This window comes from Octopus bimaculoides, chromosome 16 (assembly GCF_001194135.2).
Source record: "Octopus bimaculoides isolate UCB-OBI-ISO-001 chromosome 16, ASM119413v2, whole genome shotgun sequence".
NCBI lineage: Eukaryota > Metazoa > Mollusca > Cephalopoda > Octopoda > Octopodidae > Octopus > Octopus bimaculoides.
Genome location: NC_068996.1, coordinates 30305917 through 30318807, shown reverse-complemented (window position 1 = coordinate 30318807; position 12891 = coordinate 30305917). Strand labels below are relative to the sequence as shown.

General features: G+C 37.6%; 1 protein-coding gene across 1 annotated transcript in view; it reads right to left on the bottom strand.

Moving 5' to 3' along the window:
- Positions 1–7276: 7276 nt before the first annotated feature.
- The window catches only part of LOC106878813 (enolase-phosphatase E1), a 28076-nt gene continuing 22461 nt past the window's right edge, over positions 7277–12891 (bottom strand). The window contains exons 7-8 of the mRNA XM_052973483.1: positions 10487–10610; positions 7277–7677 (exon numbers count right to left, since the gene is read on the bottom strand). Coding sequence (XP_052829443.1) covers positions 7496–7677; positions 10487–10610 — 306 coding nt within the window. The 3' untranslated portion in view covers positions 7277–7495. The remainder of the gene's footprint in view (positions 7678–10486; positions 10611–12891) is intronic.

Below are 12891 nucleotides of genomic sequence, written 5' to 3'. Positions count from 1 at the left end.
TTATGCAATTTAGATAGGCTAGTTGCTGACAGATTTTTCTGCTCTGTAAGGGATATTATCCCATATATACTGTTTTGGTCAGCTACCTTCTCAAGAATGTTTTTACAGATCAGTTGACACCATTACTGACCTCGATCAGGTTACACACTTTCTAACAGAATTTCTCAACTCCCAAGATCCTTCAGGACTCCCTCCCCATGAACTTCACTTAAATGTTGGTTGCCCTGTCATCCTCCTATGCAATCTAAATGCACCTACACTATGCAATGGAACTTGCCTTGCGGTCAAACAAATGACAGACCATGTCATTGAAGCCCGAATTATCATGGGACAAGGCAAAAACGATACCATTTTCATTCCAAAAATTCTGCTAACCTCAACAGACTGCCCCCACCCTATGGAGAGACTTCAGTTCCCTCACAAACTCAACTTCACCAGGACAATTAACAAAGCACAAGACCAGTCCCTGAAAGTTGTTGGAGTGGTCCTTTGAACATCATCCTTTTCACACAGACAGTTCTGTGTCAGTTGTTCCAGAGTTGGCCATCTAGACAACTTATTCATCTATGCTCCTGAAGAAAAAAGCCTACTGCAATTGTGATCTCATTTCATGGACTTTCATTTATTACTAACTACCAAACTTGTGTTCAAAAAAAATTTATTCATTACCTAAGTTGTTTACTACTACATCGAAAACTGCTATGGCAAATGGTAATTATACATTTTACGCTTATCAACTTGAAATGACTTACTACTACATCGAAAACTGCTATGGCAAATGGTAATTATACATTTTACGCTTATCAACTTGAAATGACTTCTAACTGTGGGCTAATTCAACTTAAACCATCCACAGGAGTGCACCATTATAATAAATTACACTGTCCAAAGGATGGGTGCATTTGCTAGTTATAATAATGATTTCAAATTTTGGCACAAGGTCAGCAATTTTGAGAAGGGGAAAAATTGATTACATCAACACCAGTGTTCAACTGGTACTTATTTAATTGACCCCGAAGGGATGAAAAGCAAAGACAAACTTGGCAGAATTTGAGCTCAGAGCATAAAGATGGACAAGATGCTAAGCATTTTGCTTGGTGTGTTAACAGTTCTGCCAGTTTGCACCTTTTAAATAGAAATAATACTCTTTGTCATTGTCTTAATCGCTCTGATAAATATACTGAGAAAATCCAGGCCTGCTTATGAATTTACCAAAACCAAGGTGAAAATGAAGAACCTGCTTTATATGGATGACCAAGCTGTATTACAAAAACTGAGAAAGAATTGGAGTCTCTGACCCAAACAGGAAGCATATTCAGCAAGAACATTGGAATACAGTTTGGGGTAGATCTGTAAGAACGACCGTGCGAACCAAAAGGAGAAATGGTGACGAATGGAAAAACAGGCTCCTTTTTTATATGCGTCACACGGTCGAACACAAAAATATAAAATGATATATATTATGTTATAATAATATAACATAGAGAACTAAGAAATGCCAGGAAGGACAAGATAGGACTCAACCGATAAAGATGAATAACAGTAAGATTTATTGGAGCATTAAACTGTATGTCTGTCTGTGTGTGAATGCGACATAATAAAACACAATATAAAACTGGCCGTCATGTAAACAAGAGTGTGTGCAAGTAATACATGTATGTAAATGCGAGAGATACATAGTATTGAATAGTCAGTAACACGGATAAGGAAATATACCAGTTCTTAGTTAGAGTACACAGTGGTTAGTGTCTGTACATAAAAAGTTAAGGCGTTAAGGCAGAGCGGTCACTCGTCGTGATGTTGGGGCTTCGATGCCGCGCCGGGTTCTTGAATACAGATGTTCTTCGCAGACTGAATTCTGGCTGTTGGTTTCGTGGTGAGCAAATCACACAAACAGGGTCGAGAAGTGCTGCGGTAGTTGTTTGGTTAGCTGTTGGTAGCTTGTGTACGTGTAGAGTCATGTCGACGCTGGCGGCGATGCTGGTAGTCGTAGTTGGACGATGGTGTCAATGTCGTCGCTGGAAACTGGCTGGTTGGTTGGTGCTGTGTTACGCGTGTGTGGTCAGCAGCCAGATCTAGGAGATCTGAGCCACGACGAATTGGCGGGTATAATTTAGGCTATTTATAGTAAAATAGGGGCTCCAGAGAAGCATCAGAAGAACACTCTCATGTGACCTTATTAGGGGCTACGGTTGGTCGATTTGCGTCCTGGCTCGAACGGTGTGGAGACAATTGCCGCCTAAATAATAGTCAGTCAGGTGATGACAGGGAAAGAGATGTTTTCTACTACGCTCGCGTTTGTTTGTATATAATGGTGAAAGGTGAAATAGAGGCACGTCTCTTTCAACGCGCCAACATGCTTCTGCCTGGGCACACATATGCATTGCCCACCATATAGCACACACCAACAGTGAATCTTTGCTTCATATTTTTTGTATCCCATGTTTTTGACATTCATTTGTCTGTTGCAACTTGTAAAATTTTTTCTGCATACACAAAAAGATAACATTTCTAATATCGTTCGATCTCTGTGGCTTTCTCACTAGAAGTGGGGTAGTGTAAAAATTAACACTTCCTTCTCCAAGCCTAGATTCGAAACCGAATCTAAGAATTCTCGGTTCCAAAACACGACAATCAACAGGCGCGAAAAACAGGTTTTCTTTGTCCTGTCAAAAAGTGATTGATCATCTCCCTTTAACCTTCGACCTTATAATGTCAGGCGAAGTTCAACTGGTCAGCATCTGACCTATTTAGGTACAAACTCTGCTGCAGTATGTATGTCCTTCTAGCTGCCACGATTCTTATAAATAGAGTGGTCAGCAACACACAGGGACAGACAGACAGGGAGACTGCTGCTATGAGACCTCTGCTACGATGAGACAGTGATTTTTCGCCGGCCAAGCAAGATGAGAGAACACACACACAAACATATCCTGGTTCCATCATTTGTCTAGCAACTCGAAGCAAGTTGTCCAAATTGATTGTAGTGGCAATTATTATTTATTAATTCCAGCTAATAAAAATGTTATAATTGAACCAGTTATCACTTTGTCATTTCTCAGGCAAACACATGCCTATTGCACTGACACTCAACAAAAACACACTACATTTTGGTGACTCCACTACAGATCAGTGTGCAGTTCTAATTATGAAGAGAGGACAGAAGATAAAACCTGATGCCATCAAATTTCCACATCTTTATATTGCAGTGGAATAATGAGAGATACAAATAACTAGGGGTGCTGCAAGATTTTAGGATAATGGGAAAAGAAATGAGGGAGAGAAATCTTTAAAGAACACATGGAGGAGAACTAGGAATGTACTCACAACAAAATTAAATGGATGGAATATCATTATAGCAATACATGGGTTATACAAGTATTAAGACATTCTGCTCCCTACTGAAATGGACAAAGGTTGAGCTACAGAACTTGGATAGAAGAACTTGAAAGCTGCTCACAATGCATACCATTCTAAAAGTAATAGCAATGCACTAACTACCAAGAAAGGAACGAGGCAAATTATTACTAAATGCAGACAACACTATAAATACCATGATATCAGGATTGAAAATCATGCTGTGTGGAATGAAGAAAGAATACTATGGGCAGTCACAGATGCCCAAGTTAAAGAACCAGTTGGAGAGTTCAAGAAGAGAAGGAAGAACAACAGGGTAAGCAGATGGAAAGAAGTGGAATTACATGGCCAATTCATGCAACAAACTGACAATGTTGGAAGTAATGCTCACTGTGGCTGATAGATGGAAACCTGAAACAAGAGATCAAAGTGCTAATTATAGCTGCTCAAAAACAAGCCATTAAGATGAATTTAATAAAGGCAAAGATCAATAAACTCAGTCAGCCAGTAAATATAGAATCTGCAGGAAAGGAGATGAAAGTATCAATTATCTCTTGAGTGAGTGCAGTAAGCTAGCACAAAAAGAGTATACATGCAGGTATGACTGTGTAGGTAAAAGAGTGCATTGGGGTATCTTACCAGAGATCACATTACTTTTTGTGAGTCTGAACAGCTGCTAACTTCTTTACTACAACTTGAGTAGGAGTACTTAGACTCACTAACCACCAAGCTCTTTAGTTTTCACCATGATCTCAAAAACATTTTCCAAATTTTAAACTTTTTCTGCAGTTCTTTGGCAAATACTTCAATAACTAGATCATCAGTATATAAATGCCATAAAAGCTATTCATTTATTATCAAGTCTTTTTTTTAGTGTGTGGCTTTGAAATAACAGGAAATTGGTATGAACACAAACCAGAAGTTGTGACAAAGAATGAGAATGACAGGATTTTATGGGACTTTCCCAAGCAAGAAGACCAAATATGATAACAGAGGACAAAATAGACAGTGTAAGATCATAGACTTTGCAATTTCCTATGATAACAGAGGTGCAGTGAAATAATAGGAAGGTTAACAGAGAAAGTATTGTTTATATGAGGAAGATGTACAAGAGACAATCTACAAATACACAGGAAATTGATTTTCTCAAATGTCCTGCAGGTTCTGTAGAGACAGTGGATAATTTCTGTTACCTAGGTCCCTAATTAGTTGTGGAGGAGTATGTACCAAAAGAGCAATTTGCTAGAATAAGAATAGGATGGAGGAAGTTCAGAGAGATTTTAACTCTGTTGGTAACCAAAGGTCTCTCTCTCTAACTGAAAGGAAGATTGTATGATGCATGTGTATGAACTGCAATGCTACATGGGCCATGAAAGTAGATGACAGGCAAAGACTAGAGAGGAACAAAGTTAGTATGCTCCATTAGATGTGCAATGTCAATGGTATGTATGACAAAGTGTTAATGTATTGAGAGAAAAGTTAGGCATAAGAGGAATTAGATTTCATGTGCAAGAGAGTATTGTGCTGGTTTGGTCATGTGATATGCCTGGATGAGGAGAGTTGCATAAAGAAGTGTCAATCACTCAAAGTGGATGGTACTTGGGGATGAGGGAGACCTGGAAGACATGGGGTGAACTAACATCATCATCATCGTTTAACATCCGCTTTCCATGCTAGCATGGGTTGGATGATTTGACTGAGGACTGGTGAACCAGAAGGCTACACCAGGCTCCAATCTGATCTGGCAGAGTTTCTACAGCTGGATGCCCTTCCTAACTTCAACCACTCCGAGAGTGTAGTGGGTGCTTTTACGTGCCACCAGCACGAAGGCCAGTCAGGCAGTACTGGCAACGCTCAAAATGGTGTATTTTACGTGCCACCTTCACAGGAGCCAGTCCAGTGGCACTGGCAAAGATCTCGCTTGATTGTCTTTACACGTGCCAGGAAGGTGACGCTGGGCACAGGTGCCATCATGATTTCACTTTCGCTTGCCCCAACAGGTCTTCGCAAGCCGAGTTTAGTGTCCAATGAAGGAGACGACGTTGGCATTATAGAAGGTCAATCTCCAAATGCTAAGCCTTACAAAGTAAATGAGAAAGGACTGAGATATCTGGCACCTTGCTTCACTCAAGAAGACATGCCCACCATAGCAGAACGGAAGTCCTAAAACCATCTTGGTAATGCTTGTCCATAAGGGGCTCTTCCCCATCCCCACCACATTTCATCCTCTAATACCCATCATGTCTTTATCCCCTGAGATCAGAAAAGGCACATACTACATTCCTTCACTGGTTTTCTCAGTGACCTCTTTTCCCCGACCCCAGACTACTTCCATTTCTCATTATCTTCCACTGTGTACTGTCTCCACTAATCACTTCCTTTCTGCACCTTCTCTTCTCCATTATCAATACCTCTCTTACCTGCTATTACCTTCAATACCCTCACATATGTACTGCAAACTCCACCCCCAAGCCTCTCTTATATTTCTCTCCATCATTTGCTACTGTAACCTCTGTCCTACCCATCCACCCACCCAGTCTAAACCTCTGTGTCACCTCATCTAGTCTCATCACCCTCAATATCCCTTGCATGCATGTCTATGCCATCATCTCTCTCACTATTGCTTTCTGTATCCTACTCTTTACCTTGCTCTCCTTTCTTTTCCAACTGGGGGACCCATGTATCTACACTACAGAAAGACACCTATCTCTGTCCCTCTATAAATTTAATCTCTCAACTGACAAATCCGCAATCCCTAAATACTACTCCCCACTCCCAGTTGAGGGTTCTTTGTCTTGCAAGGTACTTTGTGACTGTCAGTGCTGGTGCACTGCTGCTAGTGCCATGTAAAAAGCAACCAGTACACTCCGTAAAATGGTTGGCATTAGACACTGAAACCATGTCAAAACAGACAATGGAGCCTGATGCAGCCCCCAGCTTTACCAACTGCTGTCAAACTGTCCAGCATGGAAAACAGATGTATGATGGCGATGATGATGATGATATTGATGAGCAACTGCTGTCAAACCGTCCAAACCATGCCAGCATGGAAAATAGATGATGATGATGATGATAATGACGAGCAGAGCTGATACCAAAAAAATTGAAAAAAAATTGAGAAATATCAGGATCTAGCCAGACAGCTGAAGAGACTGCAGTAGAGTACGATAATTATTCTTGAGGTAATTGGTGCACTTAACACAATTCCTGAAATGCAATCTAAAAGACTGAAAGATATTGGAATTAAGAATCACACTATAGATCTGCAGAAAAGTACCATCCCATATTCTGCATGATTCCTAAGAAAGATTCTGAATGTAAGAAAAACATTAAGGACGGCACAGAACAAAACATTGGGTGGGTGTGTATGTGTGTGCACGTGTTGGTCTGAGGGTTTTACATGTGAATAGGTTTAACAAAAAAAAAAAAAAGAAAAGAATGAAAAAGAAAATAATTAGTTTAAACAATGAGAATTCCTCAATAGAGAAGAGACATTTAAGGACTGCTCATTGAAAAACCCCATAAAACCACAGATGTCCTGACTTCTGGGGCAGGTGCCTTTTCTCAGTTCCTTATCTCCAGTTTACAGGTGTATGCTTAGGGCAAGCCCATTCACTTGTACCATATTTACTACTCTCATCCATCTTTCAACAAAATTGTTGGAAGGTACCATTTCCCTCTCTCCACTTACTTTACCTTTCAAGTGAAACTTGAAGTTGATGAAGGAAAAGTATATGTCTTCAGCCTCTTCAATCACAACCATCATACAACCTCTTTTGCCATGGCCACCAAGCATATAAAAATTGCATGCTCTTCCCAGTTAAAAGAAGGCGGCAGGGCAATCTTCACAATGGATTCAGTTGAAAGCCAGATCTGTCCCAAATGTGACAACAGTAATAATAAGTAGAGACTGCAATAATAAAATGTAAAGCAAAAGTTGATTTTTATTTTAAAAAAAGCTTGCTTTCATTAACTCAGATATAGTCTGGTATCTGAGTAACTTACATAAAATACAAATTATAATGATAGAAGGTGAGTTTGAATCACTGATCTACTATATATGCTTTACAACAATAATGAATTTCTTTCTGAAAATCAGTTTACATAATGAAATTTAAAAAACCTGTAGAAATTTGCTTTATTCCTCAGTTTTTAAGTTCTTCTTTTTAGAAACTGGGGGTTTTGATTCTTCGTTGTTCATAAGTTCAGTGAAACTATGAATTGTACAGAATTTACTGAGATCATCTTCAGATAGTGCTTCATTTCCATCTCGTATAACAATATAACACTTAATACCAGCAGATGTTGCCGCTGCAGCTTCTGTTGAATAGAAGCAAAACATATTAAGGATTACTATGACAAACTATCGCAAGAATGACACTCCATTTAACATTTCCAATAAGTTAAAGTAATTTTTCAACATATACTTTCCATCATAAAGTATAGTCTTCTTACTAGTACCCTTTGGACAATGCTGATAACATCCAGCAGCTTTCACATATCACTAGCATTGTTTTTTATGCAGGTTAACATTATTCATCAACTGGTTCATACTCACCATATTCTATTGTATCCAGTTTCAGCAAATCTGCATCCAGTGTTTATATCTCACAATCATATGCTTGGATTATTTTAGCAGCTATAGCAAGGTAAACTATAACTTCCTTTGATTTCAGCTACTTGATTACCTTATTAATCATGTTTGAGGTGACCTCTCTATTGGTTCCTCAAAATATAGATTCTTACAATATCTCTTCTATTTCTTATTCAACAAGTTCATATAATAAAACCTCTGTTCACCACATATTTGTTACCACTTCATACAAACACATAATCTGCAATTGAAAATACATGATCCTTATACAATTTAGAACATCAATCAACCACCTAAACTTAGCTTCCTATTTAGTCATTCCTGATATCGCTGCTTGTCACCCTTTCCACACCAGTCACTTAGTTGTTACAAGCTTATCCCCAATACTATATTACTGTTTTGTTGCCTGTAAATTTACTCTTAGCTTCTATCCTATCTTGATAAACTGATCATTGCTCTTCCAGCCTAGCCCCCTACAACTCTTCTCTTTCCAGGCCTACCACTTAGGTCTTTTAGCACTACTTCATCATCATCTGCTCCTGGCATAGAATTGCTCTATCCATTTGAATACTATCAATATCATACAGAAAATCCCTTTGTTCTCTATCTCTGTGAAGATGAGAACATATGATATGAAATGGAAATTTAGTGTAACAGTAAAATCGCATATCTTTCTTTCATTTGTCATTTGTTTCCCAATTTTCTTTGCCTTCAACCTGAAGTTACAATCTACAGTCCTATTCTGAGGTGTGCATTGATATATTCCTCAACAGGAGAGAATCTATTATTCACATTCCGAGCCTGCCTTATCTCCTGATAAGTACAAAGTTCATTTGGCAAAGGTGATGTGCATCTTAAAACCCTAAGAGCCTTGATTTTTCTAGTATCAATGCATAGAAGCAGTGATGACAATTTTTAAAAAAATGAACAAATATCAAGGCTTCTGGAGTCCTGTAATACAACTGATGCTATCATTTTATTATATTGTCTTGAGTTATCTGCATTCTTCAAATATCTTCCAGCTTGAGCAAACCACTGTTACAGAGATAGTTAACTGATCACTTGTAAATGAATTACCTACATAGCCATGATGTCAGATAGGCTACTTTTCAGTTTAAGCTGGTTTTCAATTATAATTTTCATGAAAGGAGTTGCATAGTTTTACTTTTGAATAATTGTAGTCAGTTCTGCTGTACATGCGAATGTATTAAAACAGCATATATTCAGCATAACACACACACACATTATAGATGTATTGATTAGATATTTTTCACCTGACTTTCAACTTCAAAATATTTCCATAATAATTAGCTTCAAAATAAAAATAATTTGTGTTACTCAAGAATTGAGCATAGAAGAACAATTTTTTTATCAGCAGAGGACAAAGTTGGCAACTTATTTGACTATATATTGAACTTGTTCATTTGACCAGCATTTAAAATAAAATATTTGTTGTTGATTGCTAATTACAAACAATTTTAGGACAAGATGAAATGGCAGTTTACAGAAGAAATACACAATCATCCGAGCTTCAATAAGTGCTTGATATATCATATGAACTTAAAGGAAAAAGGTAAATAACCTCAAAACAAAAGAAAAACATAATAGTCTAAGGATGTGATAATTACAAAGTTATATGGAAATTAACATAGCATGGTTAGTAAATCTATATAGGCATTTGCTGGAGAATCTAGCCCTACGTTCATTCTGGTGCTCTTTTATCCCTTTTTCTTTAAGTCTCATATCTTTTCAAATAATTTAGCTGAAAAACTAGCATTAAGAAAATAGAGAAAGCAATCAAATGTACTTTGAAAAAATATGCAAGATATTTCAAAAACATGTAAAAAGTTTCTCTCCCTCTATCTTCCCTTCTTTTCTTTTCTCCACTGTTAGAAGGAAAAAGTAAAGAAAAAACAAATAAATTGTTTTTAATTTTTAAATGAATTTAGATGAACTAATTTTAAAATATTAAGTTATGTCATGTTGATCAGTCCAGAAAGAGGAGGAAATAGTGCCATCCACAGCTACTAGACACTTCAAAGACTTTTATCTCATGAAAAAAATAAAAGAATTATAGGGAAATATATGAATGCTTTTTTCACTTTTTGATAATGATTTCTCAACATCAGAAAAATAAACTTTGAAGCAATTCTCTCTTCCTTAAGTAGCAACTTTCAGTAATTCCACCATGCATTATTGAATAGTTATGAGAAATATATTCATGACACAGTAAATATTTAATGAAATTGCCACAGTTATAAAACAATATATTTAGAATCAATTTAAAGAATAATTATTATACAATAAAGGTGCTGACTTATTAATCAAAGGTCAAAAGTTCAAATATTGCTTTATCCTATTTATAGCTCTAAGATAAGAAATATAACTGCATATGCTCAAGTCAGCCTGTTTGTCGATAAGCACCATGTCCTACAGTATTATAAAAATGCTTGCTCAAATATGCTATTGTCTAAAATTGTAAAAATCATCCTACTGTGAAAGATTAGAAAAAGAATAAACAAAATATAAACTTGCCTTTAGGATTATCTGTAAGGAACATAATTTCATCAGCTTTTACATTTATTTCTTCAGCTATTTTCTTGTAACTCTCACTTTCCACTTTACTGCCAGTTAGAGTATCAAAAAATCCAGAGAATAACTTTATGGAAATAAAATTAAGAAATCGTTATAATTTTTTAAAGAAATCAACATCAAAAATAAAAAAAATATTTTGAATGAAATTCAATACTGATATTTTTTTCACATTTTCTGCTAGTAGAAAACTTCAACAAATAAGTCTTGTCACTTACTATTCCCATAAAAATTGCACATCTTAATAATTCTGTTACCAATTTTGAAAATGGTCTTTAAAATTTTGAATGTATGAAACAAGGTTATATTTATAGAGAACTGCATTACAAAAACATAATCTATGTTGAAGAAGGCCCATAACATTATTTGGATTAAAGATTGGAAGACTGAGGCAAGAACTATTCAGCTATATACATATATACACACATGCATCTATCAGTACTAGAATTTTAAAACTAAGCCTGCTTTTTGTAGTACCAAAACAGTGTCATTATATACATGACTACTATTTTTCCTATGTATTTCCAACCAAGAAAGAATGTGAAGGGAAAATGAACTCGACAATCTTCACTTATCCTCTTCTATTCCTCATATATCTCCCAAATCAGAGTAAAAGCAATTATAAAGGGGATACACCAAACATTTCCCACAACCTAATAAATTTCTAACGCTTACTAAACAAAACTAAACAACAAAACGATTTTGTTGACCCATATATTTACAAGGTAGTATAGAAAGCTTTTCAGTAAATGGTAAACAAATTCATAGACAACCAACTGTAGTCTAAACAAATCTGAAGATATGGCTGTGAACATGGTGAAAATTCTATCAGGAAATAATAACAATGGAAATGTATTTATCAAAGAAATTGGAACTTGTCATTCTTAGAAGAAACATATTGCACTAACATATGACATTTCAGAGGTTAAATAGTAGAAAATAAATACATCACCATTCTTTGGGACTTTAGTATCCAAACTGATTGTGAAATACAGACCAAAAGACCAGATATTGTCATAAAAATTCACATTGACAAAAATGTATGCTCATAGATATGTCAATCCTGGCAGACTAAAACACTTTTGTAAAATTCATCATTTAATGTCAGCTTTCCATGCTAGCATGGGTTGGACGATTTGACTGGGTACTGGCGAACCAGATGACTACACCAGACTACAATCTAATCCGGCAGAGTCTCTACAGCTGGATGCCCTTTCTAATGCCAACTACTCTGAGAATGTAGTGAGTGCTTTTTATGTGCCACCGGCATGAAGGCCAGTCCAGTGGTACTGTCAACGGCCACGCTCAAATGATGTATTTCATGTGCCACCTGCACAGGAGTCAATCCAATGTTTTGTTCATATGCCACGGGCACAAGTGCCAGTAAGGCTAAGCTGGAAATATCGCGCTCATATGGTGCTTTTTACGTGCCACTGGCACAGGATCGAGACCGCTGCTCTGGCAGTGATCCCGCACGGATGGTGCTGTTAGCGCTCCACTGGCACGGGTGCCAGTCATCAAACTTGGTTCAGTTTCGATCTCACTTGCCCCAACAGGTCTTCACAAACTGAGTTTAGTGTCCAATGAAGGAAAGTTGGCATGGGTGCCAGTCAACGAATTTGATTCAATTTCGATTTCACTTGCGTCAACAGGTCTTCACAAGCAGGGTTTATGTCCAAAGAAGGAAAGGTACGCATAAGTAGGCTGGCTACACTCCTGGTAAAGGCCATGGGTTATGGTCTCACTTGTCTTGCCGGGTCTTCTCACGCACAGCATATTTCCAAAGGTCTCGGTCATTAGTCATTGCCTTGGTGAGGCCTAATGTTCAAAGATCGTGCTTCACCACCTCAACCCAGGTCTTCCTCTTCCACAGGTACCCTCAACCGCTAGGGTGTGGCACTTTTTCACGCAGCTATCCCAATCCATTCTCGCCAAATGACCATACCAGCGCAATCATCTCTCTTGCACACCACAACTGAAGCTTCTTAAGTCCAACTTTTCTCTCACGGTACCTACACACTGTCAAGTATGCACACTGACATTACACATCCATCAGAGCATACTGGCTTCATTCCTTTCGAGCTTACGCATGTCCTCAGCAGTCATAGCCCATGTTTCACTGCCATGTAGCATTGCTGTTCGTACACATGCGTCATACAGTCTGCCTTTTACTCTGAGTGAGAGGCCCTTTGTCACCAGCAGAGGTAAGAGCTCTGTGAACTTTGCCCAGGCTATTTTTATTCTAGCAGCTACACTTTCAGCGCACCCTCCTCCACTACTGACTTGGTCACCTAGGTAACGGAAGCTATCAACTACTTCTAGTTTTTCTCCCTGGAATGTGGCAGAAG